The sequence below is a fragment of the Mustela lutreola genome, chromosome 9, assembly GCF_030435805.1.
Source record: "Mustela lutreola isolate mMusLut2 chromosome 9, mMusLut2.pri, whole genome shotgun sequence".
Taxonomy (NCBI): domain Eukaryota; kingdom Metazoa; phylum Chordata; class Mammalia; order Carnivora; family Mustelidae; genus Mustela; species Mustela lutreola.
In genome coordinates this window covers 85184322-85212143 of record NC_081298.1, presented here as the reverse complement: position 1 = coordinate 85212143, position 27822 = coordinate 85184322, and the positions used below count along the sequence as shown (strand labels likewise).

Below are 27822 nucleotides of genomic sequence, written 5' to 3'. Positions count from 1 at the left end.
CTGCGAGCTCTCAAGTCCATCGAAGTAGAATGTACCTCATTCCATTCCGTTCGCCGGCTCCCAGGGGAGCCATGTTAGGTAACATGAAAACCACGCCACCGTTCTGAGATCACACAATAACATCCCCTGCTTTTCTCTGCCGCCGCCGGCTTCAACAAACGTCATTTCAATGAATGAAAATGCGCTATTTTTTTGTCTACAAAGCAAGTTAACTGATAAAATAGGAGAAGTGTGCGTTTAGGCGGTGAGGCGCGAAGCTGGCGAGGAGATGTGCTGTTCTGCCCGCCAATCCTCTAAACCAGCGAAGAGTCAGGACTCACTTCCACTGTTCAGGAAGCGCCCACCTCGGGTTTCCCGCAGCCGAAGGGAGTTTGAGTGACTTTTGGCCCCTCGCGGCCCCTGTAGCGTCCCTAGTTACTGAGCCCCTAGTAACCGCCCGCCCCAATCCAGGAGCCGCTGGCAGGTCTGAGTCGGCGCCAGCTCCCCCGCCCCGGGCCAGCGCGGGCGCTCAGGCCTCCGCGGCGCGGTGATGGCCGCCTCGCACCGAGCGGCGAAGCTGGAGGCCTCCAGTCTCCAAACTCCGGAAAATCCCAGCGTCGGAGCGCAGGTCGCCCAGAATGAACGCGAAGACCCTTCGGAGGCCCTGGCGGCAGCGGCGGCGGCGGCCTTAGAGGAGGAAGAAGGAGACGAAGAGGAGAAGGCGGTGCTGCCGGCGCTGGCGGGGGTAATGCTGGGGCGGGACGGAGGCTGGGGCTGGGTGTCCGCAGGGCGCGGGCTGAGGGCTGGTCTGCGTCCCCGCTGGGCTAAGCGACAGGCTGGGAAATGGGCTGCCCTGTCCATCTCCGCCCTACCCAGTAAACCTGGCCCACCAGGTTTCTCTCTGCTCCCATGGAAAATAACTCAAAACGGAAGCGTTGGAAAATCTTTTAATTTTCAACGAAAAGATTGTAAAAATTTCTTGGAGAGCATTTCTGGAGAGTATAAGGTACAGAAGTTTTCTCCTTTTGCTTCAGCATCTGTTGGAAGTAGCTGTTGCTTTTTTCTTTTCAACTTGGGAAAAACTGATGTACCCCATAGTGGATAACCCATAAAACTCAGGTGAATCAGATGTGCTGTCGGGTGTGTTTTATTGTCACTTTAAAGTCTTGGTTATTAGTGCATTTTTATACATTGTCATGAGGCGTGGTGTAAAATCATTTAAGAGTTCAGTGGGCAGTTAGATACACAGATTAAAGTTAGGCATCCAGAGAGGCAAATTACTGAGGTTCCAGTTTCCTAAACGACTTCAGGGTGAGAAAACCTTTTCACTGATCAATTTTCAGTGTCAGATATGTCGTGAACACCTGCCCATCAAGTAGAGGGCTGAGTCTGCCATCTACTCTATTCCTTTAAAAGATGGGAACATTAAATTTTAACTAGCAGTATGCAGGTATAAATCTCCTCACCCCCAGTTAAGATTCTTAATACCATTTGTCCAAAGCTTCTCAGATACAAAACCATTATGGCCTATGGCTAATAAAATCACTGGATATTTTGGAACTCTAAACTGTTTACACTAAAACTGTTAATGAGAAAGTCTGTAGCAACCCTTTTATGGTCACAACTTCACCAAGAGACAAACTCCCTGAGGTCCTCCAGAGTAAGGCAGATTGAGACCCTGAACAGGAACCAGGATGAGAGTCCTGAGAACAGTTTCATTCATGATAAAGCTTCCCACAGCACAAATCTCAGTACCCAACAAAGGAGGCAAAGTGATAGAGGAAAAAAATTTGAATGGAGCAAGAGGATTGGGAATCCTGGATAGGATCCGTTCTCTGCCATTTGCTAGGTGCTACTAAAATGTAACTTTCTTCAATCTCAGTTTCCTTAAACGTGAAAGAACTGTAATAAATGTCTCTCTTGTCTCCCCGGGATATTAGGAGAACCAAATGAGTAGATTTGTGTCTTATCTAAAGAGCAGTTTATATAAATTCGTAACAATAATAACTGCCAGTGATTTGAACAGCTCACCCAAAGATTAAATCTGGCTTTGCTGTGCTAGAGGAGTGCGTCATTTCTGTAGTGGCAGGCATACTTCCAGAGTGCCCTGCGAAACTGCAAATTTGTATTAGAAATTTAGTACCTTAGGAGGGATTAGTTTATCTAATAAGCTAATTTTAAAGGGACAGGATCCTACCAAGCAAACAGAAAAGGGAGCTAAGTCTTATGGGTTTGACAGTGTTCTAAGACTACCACACTTGGAAGATCCAAAAGCAAACCTGGATGAGCTGTGCAGACCCAATAGAGAGTACCGGTTGGAAGAAGAAGCCCTGAAAAGGCAGGAATGGGTTCAGGAGCCAAGCTTGTGTTCTTCAAAGTAGGAAGCTCAGATACTATGTGCGCTACACAAGACTGATTAGAGGGGCGCCTGAGTGGCTCAGTTGGTTAAGTGTCCGACTCCTGATTTCCGCTCAGGCCTTGATCTCAGGGTTGTGAGTTCAGGCCCTGTTCTGGCTCCACGCCGGGCTCCATGCTGGTCATGGAGCCTAATTTTTTAAAAAGACTTATTAGAGAACCAATTATCACAGTAGGTTCCTTTCAGTTCTTTGCTTTGCCAAAGCCACCCTCCCTCCCCTCTCCCCCACACACACCTTGCAGGACTCTGAGCCCATATTGGGTTCTGAGGCATGTTCCTTGAATCTAGCCCCAGTTGAAGATAGCACTTCATAGGCCTTGTTATGTGGTTGATGATGACATGGGTAAACCAGTATTCTTTAGTTCACTGTTAAAGTTTCACTGACTTTCCTAATGAAGTGACCTTTATTCAACAAATACCAGCAGTTATCAAGAGCTGATTACTACTCAGTTGTGAGTGAAGCAGGCATAGAGGACATCATCACAAAACTTCCAGTCTGGTGGGGAAGTTAGATAATACAAAATGAATAGTGACTATAATATAGTATATTAGGTATATATATAATATATCCAATATATATTGGATATATTATATATATAATAAGTGATTATAAGATGAGAAATGCTGGGAAAGAAATGAACAGACTTCTGTGATTAAAAAAAGTAGCTAGGGGACGCCTGGGTGGCTCAGTTGGTTAAGCAGCTGCCTTCGGCTCAGGTCATGATCCCAGCGTCCTGGGATCGAGTCCCACATCGGGCTCCTTGCTCCGCAGGGAGCCTGCTTCTTCCTGTGACTCTGCCTTCCACTCTGTCTGCCTGTGCTTGCTCTCACTCGCTCTCTCTCTGACAAATAAATAAATAAAATCTTTAAAAAAAAAAATAAATAAAAAAGTAGCTAGGAACCTACTTAAATGAATTAAATTTGAAGACGATGTCTGGTAGATGAGAAAGAGCAACCATTTGAAGACTAGGGGTAGAAAAAGCATTCCAAGCAGAGGAACGGCATATGCAGAGGCCCTAAGGTAGGAATAGAAAGAGTTTTGTGTGATTGAGGGTCTGAAAAGAGAGGAGGAAGGGAAGAAGATGAGGTTGGAGAGGTGAGCTGGACCTGAACATTCAGGGCCTTTTGAACCAAGATAAAGAGTTTATGTTTATTTTTGGTACAGGTACAGCAGGAGGTCCTTGAAGACTTTTCAGAGATCAGACATGTTTCTGTTTACATTTTTAAAAGATGATTGATGGTTCTCTGGAGAATGATTGGAGGCTTTGACAAAGCAGAAGTAAGGAAATTGGTTAGGAGGCTGTTGCAGTGACTCAGAGGCCAGTGGTAGTAGCTTGGTCCTAGTCTGGGAGAGGTGGCAAGAAGTGGACAGATTTCTTTAGAATGGATAAGATTTACTGTTAGATTGGATGCGAAGGCCAAGGAAGAAGAAGAAATGAAGAATATTCACTCCCAGGCTTCTGGTTTGACCAGCTGTATGAAAAGTAATGCCATTTACTGAATTGGGGATAACTAGGGGAGGAATAGGTTTACAAGCTGGGTAGGATTCGGGGTCTGAGTTTTTTTGTTTTTCTTTTTTTTAAGATTTTATTTATTTATTTGACAGAGAAAGATCACAAGTGAGCAGAGAGAGAGAAAGAGAAGCAGGCTAATGCGGGGCTCGATCCCAGGACCCTGAGATCACGACCTGAGCCGAAGGCAGCAGCTTAACCCACTGAGCCACCCAGGCACCCCTGGTTTTTGTTTTTTGTTTGTTTCTTTCTTTTAAAGATTTATTTATTTTAGAGAGAAAGAGAGTATGAGCAGCAGGGGAAGAGGAAGAGGGAGAGAGAACCTTAACCAGACTCTGTGCTGAGCACGAAGCGGAAGCCGGGCTTGATCTCATGACCCTGAGCTCACAATCCTGAGATCAGTACTTGGGCCAAAACAAGAGTCAGACACTCAACAGACTGTGTCACCCAGGTACCCCAGGATTTCTGTTTTGTTTTGTTTTGTTTTTTTAAGATTTTATTTTTTTATTTGACAGAGAGAGATCACAAGAAGACAGAGAGGCAGGCAGAGAGAGAGGGGGAAACAGGCTCCTCGCTGAGCAGGGAACCTGATGCGGGGCTCGATCCCAGGACCCTGAGATCTTGACCTGAGCTGAAGGCAGAGGCTTAATCCACTGAGCCACCTAGGTGCCGCCAGGATTTCAGTTTTGATCATGATAAGTTTGAGATGCCTATGAAACTACCAAGTAGGAATATGTAGAAAGCAGTTGGGCCTATGAAACCATAGTCCTGTGGGATCTGGACCATAGACTTCTGTCTGGGAGTTTCCAGCCTTTTTAAGACAATGGGAATGAACGAAGTCATTTAGGGACAGAATTTAGAGAAAGAAGAGAAAGGATCTACCATAGAACTATGAAGAACCTAGCCTTGAAGGGGTATCTGGCTGGCTTCTAGGCAGAGCATGGGACTCTTTATCTCAGGGTCCTGAGTTCAGGCACCATGTTGGGTGTGGAACCTACTTAAAAATATATGTATTTTTAAAAAGGGGGCGCCTGGGGGACTCAGTCATTGTCTGCCTTCGGCTTAGGTCATGATCACAGGGTCCTGGGATCGAGCCCCACTTCAGGCTCCTTGCTCAGCAGGAAGCCTGCTTCTCCCTCTCCCCCTCCTGCTGCTTGTGTTCCCTCTCTTGCTGTGTCTCTCTGTCAAATAAGTAAAAAAAAAAAATTAAAAAAAAAAAAAAAAGGTGCCTGAGTGGCTCAGTCAGTAGAGTGTCAGGCTCGGTTTCAACTCAGGTCAGGTCGTGATCTCAGCGTTGTGAAATCAAGCTGCCCTCCACACATACACCCACCCCTATGCCCCTCCATCCAGCTCTGCATTCAGCAGGGAATCTGCTTGAGATTCTCTTCTCCCCCTGCTCCCTGCTCCCCACCCCCCACACTCACACTCTCTCTCTTTCAAATAAATAAATCTTAAAAGGAAAAAAAAAGAAAAGTAAAGAAAAAGGGAACAGAAGAGATTAAGGACCAGCTACAGTGGTAGAAGGGGTGTAAGTTTCCCATTCATTGGTTTTAGTGATGAAGAAAAGAGTTAAATGCTGTTAAGAAGAGGAATATTTCATCTCTGAAACAGGAGAGAAAGGATCCTGGGATCAAGCCCAGCTTTGAGTTTCCTGCTCAGTGGGGAGTCTTTTTCACCCTTTCCCTCTGCCCCTCTGCCAGCTTGTGCTCATTCTCTCAAATAAAAAAAATCTTTAAAAAAAAAAAAAGGAAGAAATTGTTCAGTTTTGGGGATAGCAGTTTCCCCCCTCTTTTTTAAAATTTATATATTTATTTGAAAGTGAGAGAAAGTGGAGAGAGGGGCAGAGGGAGAGAAAAACTCTGAAGCCAGCTTTGCACTGAGTTGGAAGTCTGATGTAGTCCTCGATCTCACAACCCTGAATCAGGACCAGAGCCCAAATCAGCAGTCAGACACACCATCGACTGAGCCACCAAGGCACCCCAGAAATTGTTCAGTTTTTAATTCAGTATCAATATTCACAAAATATTCTTTTTATTTTATTTTATTTTTAAATTTAATTAATTTAATTTTAAGTGGGCTCCACACCCAAAATGGGCTTGAACTCATGACCCCAAGATCAAGACCTGAGCTGATACCAAGAGTCAAATGCTTAACCATCTGAGCTCCCAGCCACCCCTTTTTTTTTAAGTTATATTTTAATTGTGGAAATAATATATGAACATATTTTCCTTTTAAATATCAAATGTTGCAAGGGTGCCTGGCTGGCTCAGTCAGTAGAGCATGTGACTCTTGATCTCAGGATTGTGAGTTTGAGCCCATTTGGGGTATAGAGATTACTTAAAATTACTTAAAAATAAAATCTTAAAAAATTTCAAATGCTACAAATAAGCCACAGGCCCTCTTACCACTTCTCCCCCCAGAAAGAAAATCTGCCTCCCCTACATTGGTAGCCACTCTTTTGCCAATATATAGTCTTCTGGGCATTTTTCAGTTTCCTGTGTACATAGTATTTTAATGTATGGTCACATTTTATTTATTGTTTGTTTGTTTATAAAGATCTTATTTATTTATTTATTTGTCAGAGAGCGAGAGAGAGCAAGCGAGCACGTGCACACAAGCAGGCAGAATGGCAGGCAGAGGCAGAGAGAAGCAGGCTCCCCGGCAAGCAAGGAGCCTGATGCAGGACTCAATCCCAGGACCCTGGGATCACGACCTGAGCCAAAGGCAGTGTCTCAACCTACTCAAGTTACCCAGGCATCCCGGTCACATTTTATAAATACATATTTTTCTGCAGCTGGTGTTTTCTCTCACATTTATTGGGGTTTTATCCATGTTAGTATATATAAATCTACCTTATTCCTTAGAAATCTTTTCAATGCAAAGAAGTTTTTTTTGTTTTTTAAGATTTTACTTATTTATTTGACAGAGAGAGAGAGTGAACAAGCACAGAAGCAGGGGGAACAACAGGCAGAGGGACAGGGAAAAGCAGGCTCCTGTTGAGCAAGGAGGTAGAAGTGGGTCTCAATCTGAGGACCGCGGGATCATGACCTGAGCTGAAGGCAGACACTTAACCAACTGAGTCACCCCAGCGCCCCGCAAAGAAGTTTTTAAATAAAAATTCCAGAACTGTGGATGATACTACATAGGCTAGAACACAAATAATTATGAGTGCTTGTTACTGATGAAACAACATGTGCTAGAAGGAGTGATTATCTAAATGGGTCAAGCCAATCTAGGGAAGATTATCATCTAATCGGGTGGCTACATGCACAACATTCCATAGAAAGCTAAAGAATTAATTAAAGGGAAAGGGTACTATTTTAGGTTTTTGGAAAATAATGTCCTCAGCCTCTGTTATTTGGATTTACTGAATACTTTTTTCTGTGTGGAGATAATAAAAGATGAAATTAGAATTGGAGGGGCGCCTGGATGGCTCAGTGGGTTAAAGCCTCTGCCTTCGGCTCAGGTCATGATCCCAGGGTCCTGGGATCGAACCCCACATAGGGCTCTCTGCTCAGCGGGGAGCCTGCTTCCTCCTCTCTCTCTGCCTGCTTCTCTGCCTATTTGTGATCGCTGCCTGTCAAAATAGATAAATAAAATCTTTAAAAAAAAAAAAGGAAATTAGAATTGGAAGTTGCTTATTAGCCATTCACCTGTTTAAGATAAAAAAAAACACTGTGAGGTCTGTTTATCTGAAAAATTAGAAGTATTAAGCTGAAATGGAATGGATACTATGCAAAAGTCAGCACCTTAGTAAAGTTTGTGAGACCTGTGCCTCTCATCAGAAGCTACTCATCCTTCTATAATTTTTTAAACAGTTTTTCAGGTCCAAATACATTTTATCCTTTTTGTGAAAATGACTGTTATAAGGCCTCCTTTTAAGGGATGTTGTAGAAGAATGAATGATGCACGGATGCTTTTGCCAAAAACAGTTCTTTGGAATATCCTCTTGGTTTTTATTGTAGTTTTTGGAAAATAAGCACTTTCTTGAATATTGAGTAGAATATAGCTATTTAGGGCAGCCAGTATTTCTTCAAAAGATTCAGTCATCTGGGAGGGAATACTTTTCTTCTTCTGCATGTGGAAACTTAATATTTTTTTAGCTTACATTCATTCATCCAACAAATATTTCCTGAGTATCTGCCACTGGCCAAGAACTTTCTAGGCACTGGGAACACAGCCATAAACAAAGCAGACAAATCCTTGTCTTTGTGATGCTTCCCTTTTGGTAGGGACAGACACACAATATACAAAGTCATGTGGAATGTCAGTTGGTGGTGAGTATTTATGAAAAAAATTAAGCAGAAAAGGGAGGCTGACAATGAGTGGGGGAGAGGTTGTAATTTCAAATAGGGTAGTTAGTGAAGACCTTGTTGAGATGACATTTCATTAAGACCTGAAGGACTGAACAAGTGGGCCATGCAAATATCTGGAGGAAGAACATCCCAGGGAAAGGGAACAGCAAGTGCAAAGGTCCTGAGGGGATTTTCCTGATTTTGTGAGCATTGAAATAACTGCAAACTGGAATCAACTACTGCTACTAAAATGAACTACTAATGCTGCCCAAGGGAAGAACTGTTGCTGGGGAGGCTCAAACAGAGAGAGAAGTAATAGGAAGGTATAAAAGTCCCTTCCTCTCCAGCCATGCAGTTTCCCTCTAGTGTTACTTTTAGAAGAGTCCAGCGGGGAACAGCTGGCAAAGCAGAAACACTGCAGAATCCCATCCCCAGCATCACATAACAGGGGTTAGAAGGGTGGCATTGGAGCCAAGAGACAATAGTTTAACACCTGGCACACCTACCTACTTTATGTGTCATAAAATTAATGTTCACAAGGTAAGTGCCCATGTCACATGGCTAAGAAGTGCAGAACCTAGGCTTAAATGAAAATTCTAACACCATGCCTGTAATCTTACTCCCAAGCCATGACAGCACTCCAAACTGAAAAGTTACTTAGCTTCCATATGGGCATTTCTTATTGAAGGGTTATAAGATTATAAGGAAGGTAAAACCAGTTAACCAGTGAGTGGTTGGGAGCCAGAAGTTAGATGAGAAATGGGAACCACTTCATCCCCCAGATTGCTTTATGCATTTTACTCTCCTCTTATCCTGCAACTTTGTGCACCTTCCTCCCCACCATATTGTCCACCCCTGCTGCTTTTACTAATGTCATTCAGCTTCATCTGGAAGTTTATCTGGAGTACCCTTTTCCTTTTGCCCCCTTCGTTCTTTCTGAACCCCCAGATTCTTTCATTTTTTGACTCATCTCAAATATCACCTCCTCCAGGAAGCCTTCCTTTATCTTCCAAACTCAAATCAAACTAAAGCTCTTTTTGTTTGAGTATCCTTATTACTTGGTCTTTGTATCCCTCAGGACCACTTTTTCCTTCTTATCAGTCCTCCGCTCCCTGCTTATTTAAATGTTGGTGTTTGCAAGCATTTCCATCCTCAGGTTTTTGTCTCTCATTACTCCATTCTCCCTAGTCAATCTTATCCACATCCAAAGCTGTACCTGTCCCTTCTGTGTGCACTGGTACATGCCATATCTCCCTCTCCAGCCCAGCCTTATTACTAGCTCTCCACATACATTCCCCCTCCCCTCCCCATTTCCTGGACATCTAGCTGCCCCTACTATCCCTTCAAACTCTGTGTGTCCTAAGAGATTAGTTTCCTTTCCGCTTTTATACGCTTTTCCGCTGTATTCCCTATATTGATGCATGGCAGCACCACCTACCTAGACAGACAGCACTCTAAACAAAAATCTTTTTACTCTCTTGCCCACAACCCAGGCCATTATCAAGTTGAAACTTCAGCCTCCTTAGTCTCCCAAGGCAGCCTCCTTTCTTTTGTTCCTGGCACTGCTCCCTTCATTTTGCCCATAGGATATCTAACTCAGACCTTTGCAGTAGCCCATTAACTACTGCCAAACTTACCTTTCTTCCCTCTCTCCTACTTGCTATGAGAAGATTCCTTCTGACAATTACCATATCATTCTTCTGCTCACATCCTTCAATGTTCCTATTGGCTATGGCCTGAGCTCTTGGTTAGGGCTCTTGACTTACCTTTTTCACCTTGTTTCCCACCCTCTTTTGGGTTCCATATACCCTGTTCCCCACTGCCACTCAGACTACCTCTCTCTGAGCACATAATAATGCCTGTTCTGCTTGAGGCTAAAAAAACCCTCCTGCCCTTGAGGAGAGTGTGGTAAGCTTTGGAGCCTAACAGATTTGGGATTGAATACCAGCTCTGCTACTTATAAGCTGTGTGACTGCAGAGAGGTCACCCAACTCTTCTGAACCTCAGTTTCCTTGAGATCGCACTACATACTAGTTGCATTGTCATGAGGTAACATGATGAATATTATTCTAGCACTGTGCCTCAGATTTCTTTGTTTTTCACCACTTCCTTGATTGGGCACACTCCTCACCCATCCTTGTGTCTCCAGTCTGGCTCATCTCTCTAAATTCTGCCTCCTCTTTCTCCCTGGTTAAAATTAGCCATTCTTTCTGAGTTCTCATGGTGTCTTATATCATGACACATGGTCACTCCTCTGTCTCCCTGTTCAGCCGGGAGCAGCTTGTGGTTAGGAGTGAGGAGTTCTGTCTTATTCAAAGTCTACTATTGATTTATTTACATGTCCTCTGCTAAACTAGCTGGTAGCTTCTGGAAAGTAGAGTTTTTAATCTGTTTTGTATCTTTCAGGAGCCAGCTGAATGCTGGGTGTCTCTAAATATTTAATGGATGAGGAAGTTAACAAAGTTTTTATCCCCACAGCTAAGAAAGTAATAGTGAGGAACACATACAGAAACAACAGAAGAATCAGAAAAATGTTTTATTTGAGTTGTAGGACATATATAAAGCAATTCTCTGAGTCACAAATTTGTTGATAATAAATTTCTGCATATGAGTTCTTTTGAGGAAAACTTGTTTTCCTTCATTTGCTTTCTTTAAGTTACCCCAAGTGGTACAACACTTGCCTCTCGTATACTCTTTTTAGTCTGTTAAAAAACAAAAACACCACACATGTAAGTATTTGTATACAGATGATATTCTGAGTTTTCCTAAGAGAAGCTTCTCACTTTTATTTTCTAGAGTGTTAGCATATTGTTATATATTTATAATTTTTATGGCAAATAAGCTTTTCTCATTTTTAGTCTATTTCAGGCTTTAGGTTAAATTTAAAACAATGATCAGCAGCCTTTTATGCACCCCATCATAAATAATTTAAACTGTTTCTCAACTGAGAAACTATTAAGATTATTTTATTTATGGAGAAAATTGGATTTTACCTCCTTAGTTGTTTCAGTTAAAGAACTTTGAAAGGAGGGCACGTGGGTGGCTCACATGGTTAAGTGTCTGCCTTTGGCTTAGGTTGTGATCTCCAGATCCTGGGATTGAGCCCCACGTCGGGCTCCCAGCTTACCAGGAAGTCTGCTTCTCCTTCTGCCTCTGCGTCTCCCTCTGTTCTCTCTCACTCTCTCTCTAATGAATAAATAAAATCTTAAATTAAAAAAAAAAAAAAGAACTTTGAAAGGTATGTGGAAGGAGTGAGGGAGGAAGATAGTTAGACCCTTTTAGGCATGGCCTTTCTGTACCATAGCTATACTGTGTGCAGTCTCTGTACTGTACTACTCTTGTTCTCTTGTCACCCTCAAAGTTTCTGTCACCCATGGGAGCTGTTGGCTCTTGTTGCCACAGAAGTGGCTTTTCTGATGGTCCCTCCTACCCTCTCCCACACCCTCCTATTCCCTCCTGAGGCATCAAGGAGGCCTTCTCCCTGGCGCCTTGGTGACCCAGTGAGAAATTTGTTCCCCTTATTCCCCTGTCCCCATTCTCTCATTTCCCTAACTTCTCTCTTTCCATGTCTTTTCTCCAATGGCACGCACACCTTTGGGGCCCACACTTTAGGACCCCAGCTGGGAGTGGGTATTGGGCTGTGTTTGGCCAGTTTGCAGCAGGAAGAACTGTTTTTCTTCACCTCAGTTAAAACTTACAACTCAGAAGGAGGTTCTTTATAAAGCGTGGCTTGGGTCTATCCTATTATGGTGTATGAACTGGGAATTTAACCATCCTTTATAAAATGAATTAAATAGCATTTATTTTCTGGCAGTTTGGTATCTGTCTCTCTCTCTCTCTCTCTCATTCTTTTTTTTTTTTTTTTTTTTTTTTAATATTTATTCACTTACTATAGAGAAAGCGGGGAGGGGCAGAGAGAGAGAGAGTCTCTAGCAGACTCCCTGCTGAGCAGGGAGCCTGACTCAGGGCCGATCCCACAACCCCAAAATCATCATTGGAACTGAAAATCAAGAGTCAGACACTCAACTGACTGAGCTACCCAGCTGTCCCATCTCTCATTCTTAATAAAATATCATTAGGGGATAGTCCACAAGTAACTTATAATCCATTATGTGTATGTAGCCTACAAGTAACATATAACCTAATTAAGTGTACACTTTAAGAAGCAACATTGGGAATCGGTATCAATTTAATTCATCTTTCAGTTCTAAACACCATATAACAGGTTTTTTACTTCCTACCAGACTGATTTTAACACCAACATTTCTGAGGTGGACGAACAAACACATACAAGCAAGGAGGACTTTGTGGACTTTTCTGATATATACCACTCGAATGAAGAGTATTTTAGGAAGCTAGAAGAGCTGAAAGCTGCCCACTTGGAAACTATGGCAAAGTTAGAGAAGATGTACCAGAATAAATTAAATTTAAAAGAAGTTCAGCCAGTGATCATCAGGGAAGAAGCTTCTAGTGTCTCTTCCAGGTAAGTTTGTACATAACGTTATTTGTGGGCTATAAAATGTATACTTAAAAGTGCAGAACCAAATTATTCAGAATATTTTCTCTCAACTCTCTCTTTGTACTTTTAATGATATACAGAGGTTGGACTGTATTCAAAACGTGTAATGGCTTATCCACCAATGGCTTCTTGTTTTGAGAGTCATTTAGTCTTTTCTCACTGACCTGCCACTCAAAGAACTATAGATATGTATCAAAATATTTAGTCTTGGCCATTTTAATTTTTATTTATTATTATTTTTTAAAAGATTTTTAAGTATTCTCTACACCTAATGTGGGACTTAAACTTACAACCTGACATCAAGAGTCGCATGCTCTACCAGCTGAGCCAGCCAGGTGCCCCTAGTCCTTCATATTATGTAAGTCCTTCATATGAAACATGAACATTATGTGATTTGGTAAGTCCTTCATATTATGTGGATTAACATGAGCTCAGCAGCACTTGGGTGGCTCAGTAGGTTAAGCATCCTACTCTTGATTTCAGCTCAGGTCTTGATCTCAGAGTTGTGAGTTCAAGCCCCATGTTGGAAGTCCATGCCTAGCATGGAGCCTGCTTATAAGAAAACAGCACAAAAAACACAAGTCATTAAACATATAAAGTATAGAAACAGCTCTTTCTATACTTCTATAAAGTATAGAAACACTCTTATATCTCAAGAGTGTACTTTTCATTTTTTTTTTTTTTTTAAGATTTTACTTATTTATTTGACAGAGAGAGAAAGATCACAAGTAGAGAGGCAGGTAGAGGGACAGAGGGAGAGGGGGAAGCAGGCTCTGCCTTGAGCAGAGAGCCCGATGAGGGGCTCAATCCCAGGACCCTGAGATCATGACCTGAGCCAAAGGCAGAGTCTTAACCCATTGAGCCACCCAGGTGTCCTGTACTTTTCATTTTGATAAACTTTCCTGCTTCTGTTACTTGAAAAAATAATTAAGTAAAAAAATAAATTACACACACACACACACATGCACACTCCTACACACAAACAGTTCGGGACTAAGACATAAATCTGATTCAGGTTTTCAAAATAGTCTGTAATTTCTGGACCCATTTCTCCTATGAACTCTCTTGTTTTCGAAACTTGAGGCAGGTCTCTTAACTCATCCAGTTGGTCAGTGCTAATTATGCATCTCCTGTGTGCCAGAAGTTGCTGGACACTGAGGAGTCGAAAATCAAGTTGCCCTTAAGGAGCTCAAAAACTAACTGAGAACCGAAAATTGTGATACAACCTGATAAGACAGGGTTATGGAGACAGAAGAAGAAGCAACTGATCATGTCATGGTGTTGGTAGAGGTATACAAGCAGGAATTTTCTATGGAACTGTCATATCCAAGTTCTGTACTAAAGGAGGAGTTGCTGTAGCAGATGCAGGAAGTAAAGAGTGGGCTTCTAGGCCACAGAAACCATGTGTGCCACTAGTGGCATGGCAGTATGAGACTTCATGGTGTGTACAAGGAACTTCATATGGTTGGATATGACTCAAGATTGGTAACTGAAGGTAGAGAGAGGAAGAGGTGAAACAGGAAAGGTAAAAGGGGACTAGGCTTTTCTTTTTTTAAGACTTTATTTATTTATCTGAGAGAGAGAGAGAGAAAGCACAAGTAGGGGAGGAGCAGAGGGAGAGGGAGAAGCAGACTCCCCACCAAGCAGGGAGCCTGATGCAGGGCTTGATCTCAGGATGCTGGATCCTGACCTGAGCTAAAGGCAGATGCTTAACCATTTGAGCCACCCAGGTACCCCTTATTTTTTTTTTAAGATTTTATATATTTATTTGAAAGAGGGAGTCCATAAGTGGGCGAATGGCAGAGGGAGAAGGAGAAGCAGACTCCCCATTGAGCAGGGAGCCTGACACAGGGCTTGATCTCAGGACCGTAGGATCCTGACCTGAGCCAAAGATAGACATTTAACCAACTGAGCCACCAAGGTGCCCCAGAGAGGGGCTAGTCTTGAAGGACTTTATAATCTAGACTTCGTTACAATGGCACATCATAAAAAAGTTTCAAGAAGGGGAGTGACCTGATGTATGTTTTAAGATGGTGACTCTGGAAAACATGTGGAGAATTTAATAGAGGTTAGCCACAAGGAGCCTCTGCTACCTCAGGTTTCCCTGTAAAATGAAAGAATTGAATTAGATAATTTATAAGCATCTCTTCGCTCTATTCTAAATAAAAGTGATAATTATAAGGCCTATCTATCCAGCACCTATCTTCTGAGTATACCTTGATCTTTTAGTTCTTAATTTTTATATCTGGTCACATGCAACTGAGAGTGTAACTTTATTATTCTTCTCATACAGGTCTGATTCAGAAAAGAACTCCTATCACACAATCTCGTTAATGACATCATTTTCAGAGCCTGATTTAGGACAGTCGTCCTCCTTGATTATGTCTTCCTCTGAAGATGAGTTGCCAAACTCAGAAAAAGAGTATCCTGAAAAAAAGAGGGTGATGAGCTATGCTAAAGAACTCATTAACAACATGTGGACAAATTTTTCTGTTGAAGATTATATTCGGTATAAAGATGTTGATTTCCCGGCAGTTGAAAAAACAAAGAAGAAACCAAGAGAATGGGTGCCAAGGATTACAGTACCTGAGCCTTTTCAAATGATGATTAGGGAACAGAGGAAAAAAGAAGAGAACATGAAATCTAAATCAGATATTGAAATGGCACACCAAGTGCTCAGAGAACAAGAAGAAGAATCAGAGTGTAAGAAAAAATTCCGAGCCAATCCAGTTCCTGCATTCGTCTTTCTCCCCCTTTATCATGACATAGTCAAGCAAAATGAAGAACGCAGGAGGCGTTTGAAGGAAAAAACCAAAGAAGCTCTTTTGGCTTCACAAAAACCATTTAAGTTTATTGCAAGGGAGGAACAGAAGCAAGCAATCCGGGAAAAGCAGCTGAGAGACTTATGCAAGTCTAAAAAGAAAACAAATCAATTTAAGGCCAGACCTATACCTCGATCTACTTATGGCTCAACCGTAAGCTCAAAGTTTAGCTCAACCTCCAATGAAAAATTAAAAGAAGAAGAGCTCTATAGAGAGATTGTGACGCAGCTGAGGGCCCAAGAGCTTTTGCAGTATTCATCTCCTCTGCCTTGTAGGTCAGGTCTCAGAAGCTGTGCTCCGAGGAAGCTCAAGTGTCCTGAACAGGTTGAAAAGTTGAAGCGTAAACACGAGTTGAGATGCCAAACTGCCAATTTTGAATACCTTCCTGAGAGATACCGGAAACACCCCTCAGAACAGAAGTGTTCAGAACTCCTAACCGTTGGCCGTAAACCATCTGGTCTTCATGCGGCCTCTAGCGCATCCTCTAAAAGAGAGAAAATTCTGGCAGACATTGCAGCAGATGAAGAACATTTAAAAGAAACACGGCCTAATCTCTCTCCAAGGCACAAACTGACAGTAAGAAGTGCAAGTGCAAAGCCTGTGCCTTGTAACTGCAACCCTCCAGTGCCCACAGTGTCTTCCAGAGGAAGAGAGCAAGCCACGAGGTAAATGACTAGGATGTAGTGCCTGCCAACTCACGGCTGCTAAAATAGTATTTGTAGCTCTATTGATTTTTGTGTTGGTCATTTGGAAAATAAGAAGAAATAAATTTGGTAATATATTTTACTATATCAGGCAGAGCATTTTGCCAGAGAGTGTCCTTCTAAGAAATGAATATCTTTTCCATTTTATGAGTCTCCAGGGATAGAAAAGATAGTCAGCCTGTTGCTTTCCAGTTGCACAAGTCATAGCCTTTTTTCAGTGTTTAAATTTTCCCATGTTAAATCTTTGCTAAATCACATTCTCATTGGCTTAAAGTGAATTAAGCCTTAGTTTGTTGCCCTCAGGAGATCACTTGAGGAAAAGAAAATGTTGGAAGAAGAGAGAAATCGGATCCTAACTAAACAGAAGCAAAGAATGAAAGAATTGCAGAAACTCCTGACAATCCGGGCTAAGGCTTATGACTCACATCAAAGTTTAGCTCAAATGTCTAAATCCAGAGTCAAATCTCTCAGGTATCATAAAAGAATCCTGAACCTCCAGATCATTGGTTTTCAAACTTTCTTTCTTAATCAGTGGATACAATATATGAACATATTAATTAGTATTTTAGTTTCTGGATTCAAGTTGCTGTCAGTTACACTCAACGCACAGACATACACATTCACACTCACTCACTCACCTCACCTCATGGTGAGGATTATATGCCATGTTGATGAACTGAAACATTTTATATCATGGCCATAGTTAATAGTTGTAATCATATGTCAGTATCTAATCTTTTCTTTTACTTTATAAAATTTTTTTTTGTGGGGCCTCATTATGACCCGACCTGAGACTAAGAGTTCTATGCTCCACCAATTGAGCCAGCCAGGGGCCCCTTCTTTATACTATTTTTGATAGCCCAGTACAATATTGAGAAAAAAATCTTTTTTTTTTAGTTTTTCTTTTTTTTTTTTTTTTAAGGTTTTATTTATTTATTTGACAGACAGAGAGACAAGCAGGGGGAGTGAGAGTGGGAGAAGCAGACTTCCCACTGATCAGGGAGCCCAATGTCAGAGAGAGCCCTTTTTTAATAGTTTGCCGTGTAATCTCAGAATATTCTTCAATAAATTGATCTGTAAGAGAACTTTGTTCTAAGGTCTGCATGAAATCTGATATCACAAATGAACACGTTGATGTCAATTAACATCAGTTATGTGATGTGTCAGTTAACACGTGTATGTGTTCAGCATGTGTGTTGCATTTCATTGTAGTTCTAATATAAACAAATATAAATAAATAAACATATTTGCAGAACCCCTTCACAGAGCACTGGAATTCTGCTGTACAAAGTTTGAAAACCAGTGTTCCAGAGGAACATTTTTCTGTAAAAATGTTCATGTTTAAGTAGGAAAATATCTCCCCCCAAAGCTGGTAAGTAATATGATTTATTTTTAATCTGATTTATAAGTACCCAAATCTATATTTGCTTTTAATTATGAGTTATTCCTTTTTAAGTACATATTGTTTATAATAATTCCTTTATAATATATATTATGTTTATATTCCTTATAATGTATATCAGTGTAATTTATGATAGAGGGAGAAATTTGATGAACTTGAGCAAAAATTTTTTAGAAATATACTCTTCACCCTAAGAAAGTAAACTGGATTTTTCATAATACCAATTTTGTGTATAATTAAGCATAATTATAATTCTATAGTATAATTATCTTCTCTAATCCATGAAATCTTATTATCTTAGTAGAGTTAGTATGTTTTACATAGAGGAAAAAGCATATTTTATTCACTATAGGATCTTGTGCAAATAGTAAGTACATTTAATGTGAATTTATGTATTTTGGTTCCTTTTCCTGTCCATGTCCTTTTCCTTTATTCTCTATTTTCCCCTCACCTGCTCGAATTTAATTAACTTTGCCACCAACCTATAGATCTTTAAACTAAATTTTCTTGATTTTCTGTACTTAAAATTGAGTTATGAGGGCATTTACTCATTTCTTCAAGCCAATTTAATACATTATATTTTGAAAATTTCAGAAAATCAGAGTATCCAGACTGTTCCCAGGATGTAAAATGTGTGCTCTCACAACCTAGTGTTTTTATTTCTGCATTCCATAAAAATTTACCAGTCTAGGAAAGGAATTGTGGTAAACTGTAAGCCATGCTTGTAATTTAATTTCTGATTTGTCATCTAAGCTAAATGTTCTATCTGTAAGCTGTTATTTCTTTTAAAATTCCATTCCTTTTATTTGATTTTAGAAAGAGTGAAAAGGAAAGGATGAGAGAATACCAGCGAGAACTAGAAGAAAGAGAAGAAAAATTAAAACACAGGCCGCTACTATTTGAAAGAGTTGCTCAGGTTGTGTTTGTTGGAATTTAAGAGCTTCAGTCAACCTTTTTTATTTTTTTAAACATCTCTAGCTCCTAACTTACAGTCCATTTTTCTTACATGTTATATAATTTATTGAGACATATTATTGTTTCTGTGACAGGTTCATCAAATCAGTCAAGTAAGTTTGTACTTAAATCTGAACATCAAAGCTAGTCGAGGACGCATGTCAGCTTGATACAGAATGTGCTGCTGATGCAGTCATAGTCAAAATAATCGTTTCACAACCTGTTTTTCATGGCTTTTCTTTTTTTTTTAGTACCAACTTTTCTTTTTTTTTTAAGTACCAACTTAGCCATATATTAAGGTGAGTCTTCACTATATGATTTGGAAGTCCTTGAAGAATTAAAAAATGAAACAAAATGCTAATGGAATCAGATTTCTTTCTGCCAGTTTTTCTTTTTCAGTTTCATTGAGATATAACTGACCTAGAGCACCGTGTACAGTTAAGATTACAGCACGTGACTTGACATACATATATGGCAAAACGATTACTACCATAAGTTTAGTTAAAAACCCACACCTCATATAATACTGAACTTTTAGGATTTACTAAAATCTGAACTTTTGGGATTTACTCTCTTAGCAGTTTTCAGATATGCCATACAGTGGTATTAGCTACAGTCATCATTTTGTACATTACATTCCCAGTACTTATTTATCTTATAATTAGAGGCTTATACCTTTGACTGCCTTCATCCAATTCCCCTGGTAACCACAAATCTGATCTGTTTTTCTATGAGTTTGTTTTTGTTTTTAGATTCCACATATAAGTGAGACCTATAGCCCTTATCTTCCTCTGTCTGACTTATTTCACTTAGCATAAAGTCCTCAAAGTCTATCCATATCATTGCATATGGCAGGACTTCCTTTTTAATGGCCAAATAGTATTCCTTGCACGTACACCACATTTTCTTTACCCATTCATCTTTTGATGGTTACTTATGTTGTTTCCCTGTCTTGGCTATTGTAATTAATACTTTCGTGAATGTGGGGTGCAGATATCTCTTCAACGTAGTGATTTTGTTTCCTTCAGTTAAATACCCAGAAGTTGGATATCACTGGATTGTATCATATTTATGTTTTTAACTTTTTGAGGAACCTCTGTACTGTTTTCCATAGTGGCCGTTCTATTTTACATTCCTACCAACAGTGCACAAGGGCTCCATTTTCTCCACATCCTCACGAGCATAGCATTTATCATCTCTTATCTTTTTGATACTGACCATTCTAACAGTTGTGAGGTGATACCTCATTGTGGTTTTGATTTGCATTTCCCTGACGATTAGTGACATTGAGCATCTTTTGGCCTTTTTAGGTACCTGTTGGCCATTTGAGTATCTTCTTTGGAAGAATATCTATTCAGATCCTTTGCCCATTTTAAATTGGATTATTTCATTTTTTGCTATTGACTTTTATGACTTTTTTATATATTTTGGATATTAACTCACTTTTCAGATATATCATTTGCAGATATTTTCTCCATTTAGTAAGTTGCCTTTTCATTTTGCTGATCGTTTTTTTTTTTTCAAGTGAGCCTATAATTTTCATTCTTATCTACGATTACTGAAAGGACTTCCTTTTCATTGGGAAAATAATTTGGTCCTATGGATAGTGAGTCCTGATTTTACTAAATGTATAGTTGGTTTTATAATCTTCCTCTAAGAGATATCTGTCCATTTCACATCATCTTTTCTTTTGTACTCAGAAAGTAGGTGTTCTTATGGGTGACATAGCTTAACAATAGACAGGATCACTGGAGATTACAGGTGCTGTGTTGTGATTTTCAAGCTGTTGCATTTGGAGCTTCCTGCCAACATTGCAGGGCCATCCTTCTAAATGCACCAAGGACAGGGACATGGCTTTACATATTCAGGTGAATTTACATATTCAGTCTCTCAAAGTTTTGGGACCCGTTTACATACAGATTTGGACATAATTTTATGTAACACTTTTCATTTTAAGGGTGGGTTTCTTTTTTTAATATCTCAGTTTCAACTTTAGAGGGAAAATTACAGAAAAATTCTGTATTACCTAGTGGAAAGTGATTGACTTTAAGCTCAAAGTAGTTTTTTGCAGCTCCCAGCTGCAGGTTATTATGACTTTCTGTCTTTCTGGTGGTTATATCTACACAGATTTCCCACACACATCTACATTTATCTTGCCTCAAACTAGATCTTCCTCTTTGATTTCCTGTTTTTGTTGGGCCACAATTTTGGTGGCTGGGAATCACTTTCCCTCCCTCTTTCAATTGCCACTGAGAGACCTGACAAGTTTTCTTCCTAAATAATTTTTGGATCTGCCTTTCTCCATTCCTGAAGGTGAAGTGCCATGTGAAGCCTCTATTATCTCCTCTCTCGGTTATTGTAATCATTTGACTGGTTTTCCAGCCTTGCTCTTTGCAAAGCCACCCATTATATTTTTACTTTACCATTCCTGTTCCCTTGCCAAAATGTTAACTCTGGGTAGGTTGTAAATAACTTTTGGTAATGGTGACAGTCGTGTATTTTCATTGATTGTACTCATTCTCATTTTTAATAAATGGGATCAAGAGGTATTGTCACTGACTTCTTCAAACAATACTACAAAGCAGGTATCCATGTATTACAGAGGAAAAAACTGAAGTTCAAAGGAGGTAAGTAACTAATTAGATTTATAGGTAGTCCGTAATGGAACTAGAATTGGATGCAAGTCCGTTTGCTTCCAAACAGTTAAGACTAAGCTGTCCTGCTTTCTCCCAGAAGATACCTCCATGAGTCTCAGCGTAGTGAGTAGACCCCTCTACACTCTGATCCCTGTTAACCTTTAATTGAGTAGATTCTAAATTCTAAACCAAATTCATCAGCCACAGCACTGTCCCCGCCCCCTCACCATGGACACCCTTTACTTTCAGATCATACCAAACCACTAGTTTCAAACTTGAAATTTTTATTCATGCTGTTTCTGAACACTCTTAGAGCCTCTTCCTGTTTTCCCTCCTCATCTTTCAAGTCTTCATATAAAATCACTTCTTGCATTGTTTCCCAGGTCAGATCGGGTGCCTTTTCCTGTGTTTTTCATTACCCTTTGCATACTTCTGTCTTCACTCCTCCCACTCTGTGTGGGAATTACCTGTTTCAGGATCTCTCTTCCCTTCTAACTAGTTCCTTTTAAAAGTTGTGTTCAAATCTTTGTATTCCCAGCACCTAGCACCCAGGATAACGTCTGGCACAGAGGAGATGTTAATAAACATTTATTGAACCAAAACTGAACTGTCAGGATCAAATTAGCCAGACTGTGACCTCTCGCTTTTTTTCTGGGATTAGTGGTGGGGAGTGGAGTGGGGGTTGGGGGGTGTGGGGGAGGGGGGATGAGAGCACCCCCCCCTCTTAGTGATGAGTCTCAGCAGGAGTGAGCAGTTGTGCCATGTTATGAATCCTGCCGCTTCTAAGCACCAGAGAAGGTGAGGCCGAATATGTAGCATGTGTGAAATTAAACCCATAGAGAAATTTTAAATGTTGAAAACATAGATCAGTATCACAGCCCATTCTACTTCTGCCACTTCTGGCCCTCACATATACTGGTCCCTTTGTCCAAAAATACTTCTCTCTCCATATATACCCCCCAACTACAAAAGAAGTATTCAGTAATTAAAGATTTTTTATTTAATTTAATTAATTAATTTATTTGACAGAGATCACAAGTAGGCAGAGAGTCAGGCAGAGAGGTTTGGGGGTTGTGGTGGGTGGAAGCAGGCTCCCCGCTGAGCAGAGAGCCTGTACTGGGGCTCAATCCCAGGACCCTGAGATCAGGACCAGAGCTGAAGGCAGAGGCTTAACCCACTGAACCACCCAGGTGCCCCAAGAAGTATTCAGTAATTAAATAAGTAAAAGAGTTACTACAAATGAAACTTACGGTTTTTTAAAGTATTTTTCCGCTTCAAATGAGGGCACTGATTTGTAGACAAACTTACATCATTGCATGTTATTTTGGTTTCCTGAAGAAGCAACACTAATTTTTTTCGCAATCTTTGATAGTAAAATCAAATAATCATACAGTTATTTTAATTGTTCCTTTTATCTCATAGTCTGTGCAATTCTTTGCATGGTGAAATGCAAGGAGGAAATGTTTATTTCAGTTAAGAGTAATTATATACTATTCGCCTTGATAGAAAATATGTAAAAGTAATTAATTCTGTATATAGAGTGACTGGCAGTGACTCACCATTACTTTGGTTTTGTTAACACAAATTAGTGCAGCTTTTTCTTGCAGTCTGTTTTGCTGTGACTATTGCTGCTAATTAACAGCTGTTATTTGATACATTCACTCACAACTTTGTGCATTATCCATTTATTAGTGTTAATTGTGATCTTGCTGCTGTTGAGTTGTTCTTTCACAGAGTAAAGCTATGATCTGGGACAGAACAAACCATGTTGTCCTATTTCTTGGAAATCACAGGGTTTATTAATTGAGTAAATTCTAAATTATAAACCAAGTTCAAATGAAGACTTATGAGCACTGACTTGGGTATCATTTTAATCTCTTTTATATTTAATTTACGTATATCAGAATATACTGTTCTTAATGCATTTAGAGTTAGGTCTGGATTTTTATTCTGCTTTACTGTCTTTGGAGCAGTTCTTATTTTCTTACTTTGTCATGACTTTCAGTTTCTCGAAGCTTGTATATTGGTCTTCATAGCCTCTGGATGCATTTTTTTAAAGATTTTATTTATTTAGGGGCGCCTGGGTGGCTCAGTGGGTTAAGCCTCTGCCTTCAGCTCAGGTTATGATCCCAGGGTCCTGGGATGGAGCCTCATGGAGGGCTCTCTGCTCAGTGGGTAGCCTGCATCCCCCACCCACCCCCCGCCCCCGCTGCCTGCCTCTCTGCCTACTTGTGATCTCTGTCTGTCAAATAAATAAATAAAATCTTTTTTAAAAAAGATTTTATTTATTTGAGAGTGAGAGAGAACAAGAGCAGGGGAGGGAAGGGAGAGAGGAAGAGGGAGAAGCAGATTCCCCTCTGAGCAGGGAGCCTGATGTCCCACTTGATCCCAGGACCCTGCAATCATGACCTGAGCTTAACTGACTGACTGACAGCCACCCAGGTGCCCCCTGGCTGCATTTTCTGAAAATCGTTGTTACTCATAGTGGGTGCATTTTAGCAACAGGTTGAGTGTGTTTTTAGTTTTCCAGAGCATCAGGAAATCACCGGTGACAGTTTATCCATTGTAATCAATCTGTTATTTTGGTTTCTCCTGTGGAACACTGGATGCCATGACCCCTCATGACACTGGAGTCCCTAGGTTAGCCAAATAAATATCTGACACCTGCTTTGCTGAAGTCAGGTTTCAGTTACCTTCATACTCCAGGATGAGCACTACTACTTAGAGAAAGCAGGATGGTGCCATGGAAAAGTCCCAGGAAATGGTCAAGAGACTTGGTTCTACCACTCACTATCCTTGGGACCTTAAGCAAACTGCTTAACCTTCGTGGGAATGGAGGGAGTATTTGTTTCCTTCTTTGTTAAATTTGGGGGTGAGACTGGGTGCCCTCCCACACCCTCTCCAATATGGAGTGCCATTGGGGTACTGGATCTGGCCCATTCCTAGTTACCTTCCTTCAGTTGGAGGACAAGATGGCAATTCTTGGCCCTATACTCATAGGAGGTAAAGAGTGACCAAAGCTGAGATACTAGTGTGAACCCCAGTCCTCCTGTGACAGTGGGAAGCCCGTGGTCTCAGGTACTGTGCTAACTCCTTCCTGTCTTGCTTCAGGTGTAAGAGAGGCTCATCACAATTTCACAGGTGCCAAAGCCAGGAAACAACATTCTGGAGATTTGAAGCCAGTGCTAAGTTCTTGTTCTTTTTGCTGTATTCCCTGATTCCTCCTGATTAAAGATAACAACAGTGATGAATTTATCATCTTTGAAGGATTAGAGATATAGCATGTAAAGGATAAAAATTACAGTAGGTACATAAACTAAAAGAACCCTCTGACAACCATCACAAACTTATTTTCTTCCTGGTGTTTCCAGATAGTCTTCAGTAGTCATAAAGGTGTATTTTTTCAAAAAAGTATATAAAACAGGTAGAGTGCAAAGAATAACTATAGACCAAAACTCATGTGGCTACTACCTAGGTTAATAAACAGAACATTGCCAGCACCCCAGAAACCCTTTGTGCCCATCCCAGATCAAAACCCTCTCCTACTCTCCCAGAGGTAACCACCATTCTAATTTTTGAGATTAACACTTCCTTGTTTTTGCTATTATTGTTGCTTGTGTTTTGCAGTTTTACCATCCTGTGTATCTTTTGCCACACAGTATAGTTTAGTTTCACCCATTTGGGAACTTTATGTAAATGAATCATACATACTATACGTATTCTCTTGTGTTTTGCTTCTTTTCCTTAGTAGTATGTTCATGAGATCTGTCCATATGGTCCTGTACAACTAAAGTTCATTCATTGTCATTGCCTTATTTTACTCTGTTATATGAATAGACCACGATTTATCCATCCTTTTGTTGAGAGATGTTTGGGGCTGTTCCAAACAGTAGTGTCCTATGTATTTTGGTACAGCACATATGTGGGAGCTTCTCTGGGAATAGGCCTGGGAGTGGGATTGCTGGTCAGAAGGTCTGTGTACTGTCAGCTACCTGTGATTATTGGGTTTAATTTTCACTGGAGCTTTTTTTTTTTTTTTTTAAAGATTTCATCTATTCACTTGACAGAGTTCACAAGTACACAGAGAGGCAGGCAGAGAGAGAGGAGGAAGCAGGCTCCCCGCTGAGCAGAGAGCCCTATGTGGGGTTCAATCCCAGGACCCTGGGACCATGACCTGAGCTGAAGGCAGAGGCTTTAACCCACTGAGCCACCCAGGCGCCCCTCACTGGAGCTTTTAACCCCTATGTTTTTAATGGAAATTTGGTCTTCTGTTCTCCTCTAAAAAGGTTTGTCTTTCCTATAGAAAAATGCAAGAATGGCAGCAGAAAAGCAATATTCTAACACCCTAAAAGCACTAGGACTGTCTGATGAGTTTGTTTCAAAGAAAGGCCAAAGTGGAAAAATAATTGAGTACTTCAGCAATCAAGAGATGAAGAGTTTCACTGAAGATAAAGAAAGGTAACATATATAAGATGTCTAAATGGTTTACCTTTGAAAAAATTCTTACCTGCCAGAAAGCATAAAATTCTGTCCTATATTTTTAGAAGATCTTTTAACCTAACAAAATACATGTGAACTGTTTGTAAAACATTGGTATTTTAACACTTGGCACATTCAAAATGGCATGGTGATGAAGTATCTTGTTTTTAAAGGAGAATAATTTAACTTTCTGACTGACATGAATGATGAAAATAATAAGATGGTTTCAAATGAAGTTTAAAGAATCACTCAAGGTTGGAAATATAAAAAATATATATATAAAATAAAAAATATAAAAGTTGGCACTTTTATAGAGTTTCCTTGATAAATCGGAGCTCATACACTTGAGGAAGGAAGACTGCATGATGACATGCATTGCAAGGGGTTTGTTGACCTTTAAATCAAATCATTTTTCTTTTGAAAGATTGATAAATTTCTTCCTCCAGCTTTGAGGAAGAAGAAAAAAGAGAAGAAAGAGAGAGTGGGGAGGAAAATCATTTTATGGATACGAACAGCCAGGATTCTTACAAGGAAAAAGAGGAAGCTGATGAAGAGAGTGGAGAAGAAGAATCTGTTACAGAGTAACACAGTACCTGCGGCTCTCCCGTCTGTGCCTGCACTGTCGATGGCAGCCCTGGGCCTAACCATCTATGCTTGTGGTGTGAAGAACATCCGTGAGAGCCCTCCAATAGGTACAGGGCTCTTGAGCAAAGTCATCTGTAACCTGAAAAGGCCAAGTCCAGCCAAACAGTTGTCAGTTCAGTTAGGGTAAGGCTTTGCCTAGTCAGGTTTTTTAATCACTCCTAATGGTTCGCAACTTTGATCTTACTTTTATTCTTTAAAAAAGCATTTGAGAATCATAGTTGTCACAAACTGATTGGTTAGAAAAGTATGTGTTACTTCTGTATTTGGTATGGAAACAAATGGTGTGGCATTGAGAGCAGAAATATTGGCTTTTGGTGATTCAAAAAAATTTTTCTGGAAAGTCTGAATCAATAAATCTTCAAATTATACTATTTGCCCATTCTTTTCCTCTGTGATACATCTCACAAAATGAATCCTCATACTTGTTTTACTGGGTATTTAAAGTTTCTTATCTGAGCCATTTTTTAAAAAAGTAATAAAATATAGGGGTGCCTGGATGGCTCAGTGGGTTAAAGCCTCTGCCTTCGGCTCAGGTCATGATCCAGGGTGCTTGGATCAAGCCCCGCATTGGGCTCTCTGCTCAGCAGGGAACCTGCTTCGCCCTCTCTCTCTGCCTACCTCTCTGCCTCCTTGTGATCTCTGTCTGTTAAATAAATAAGTAAAATCTTAGGGAAAAGTAATAAAATATAGAAAAAAATATGTCCTTACAAATTTGCGTTCATTACTGTACTGTTTGCTGTTAAATTATCCACACTATCATGACTTTTTCTTTTTATCCCTAGTTTTTTTCCAAATTATTTTGATATGTAAATTGTTAGAAAAGTTTTTATACCAGGTATTTTTTTTTAACTTTGTGTATTATGACAGAGGTAATTATAAAAATCTGTGTTAAAATCTTAATTGGAGGTAAATATCCACACTTGTATATATGATGAAATTGTGCATAATAATTTGTCCAAGGCAAATCTCCAAAGTAATTCAGATTTAACTCTTTAATAGTAGACCTGGTTGTGCTCAAATTTTGTACATTATTGTGGATATATCTTGTCTTTCTGTGCATGATGGTAATTTGTATGAATCTATCATTTTTCCTCTTTAAGCAAATTTTTGTTTTTAAAAAGTTCAAACCAGACATAAAGATGTGATAGGATAAGACATTTTATTTTCTAAAAACAACCTCCTCTAAAGAGAATGAACTAATTAAGGTATTTATAATAGCAGTGTTTCCCAGGTGGAAATGTATGCTTTAAATTAAGAAATAAGGCGATTTTTCTCAAGGGCACATGATTCCTTGTAATTCCTTCCTACAGTTTGTGTTAAAACTATTTGTCACTATAATTAGATTCTAAACTCTCTGGGAGTTGGAACCATTTTAAAATTCATCTTTGTAGTCCTTTAATATTTTGCCCAGGATTGTGTATTTGGTAGGCACTTAATAAAGGCTTGGATGAGTAAGTAGA

The 27822-nt window shown here is 40.1% G+C and overlaps 1 protein-coding gene across 4 annotated transcripts; it reads left to right on the top strand.

Annotated features, from left to right (window-relative positions):
* Positions 1-86: 86 nt before the first annotated feature.
* On the top strand, positions 87-27822 carry FAM161A (FAM161 centrosomal protein A). Of its 4 annotated transcripts, none has more exons than XM_059187774.1 (7): positions 88-724; positions 12446-12684; positions 15014-16207; positions 16550-16717; positions 18465-18564; positions 25542-25696; positions 26142-26274. In XM_059187774.1, the coding sequence occupies exons 1-7, from the start codon at positions 530-532 to the stop codon at positions 26167-26169; spliced, it is 2079 nt and encodes a 692-aa protein (XP_059043757.1). In that variant the 5' UTR covers positions 88-529; the 3' UTR covers positions 26170-26274. The 4 variants fall into 4 exon arrangements, 3 of the variants coding, with proteins under 3 accessions (XP_059043757.1, XP_059043756.1, XP_059043758.1); XM_059187773.1 differs by having other exon boundaries at positions 92-724; positions 26164-27822; XR_009357239.1 differs by lacking the exons at positions 25542-25696; positions 26142-26274 and adding an exon at positions 17500-17618 and having other exon boundaries at positions 87-724.

Excerpts from the sequence above, each read along its gene's own strand:
- FAM161A (XM_059187773.1), top strand. The coding sequence starts at position 530 with ATGGCCGCCTCGCACCGAGCGGCGAAGCTGGAGGCCTCCAGTCTCCAA. Across the intron at positions 12,685-15,013 it reads GCTTCTAGTGTCTCTTCCAG|GTCTGATTCAGAAAAGAACT; the intron begins GTAAGTTTGTAC and ends CTTCTCATACAG. Across the intron at positions 16,718-18,464 it reads TCCAGAGTCAAATCTCTCAG|AAAGAGTGAAAAGGAAAGGA; the intron begins GTATCATAAAAG and ends ATTTGATTTTAG.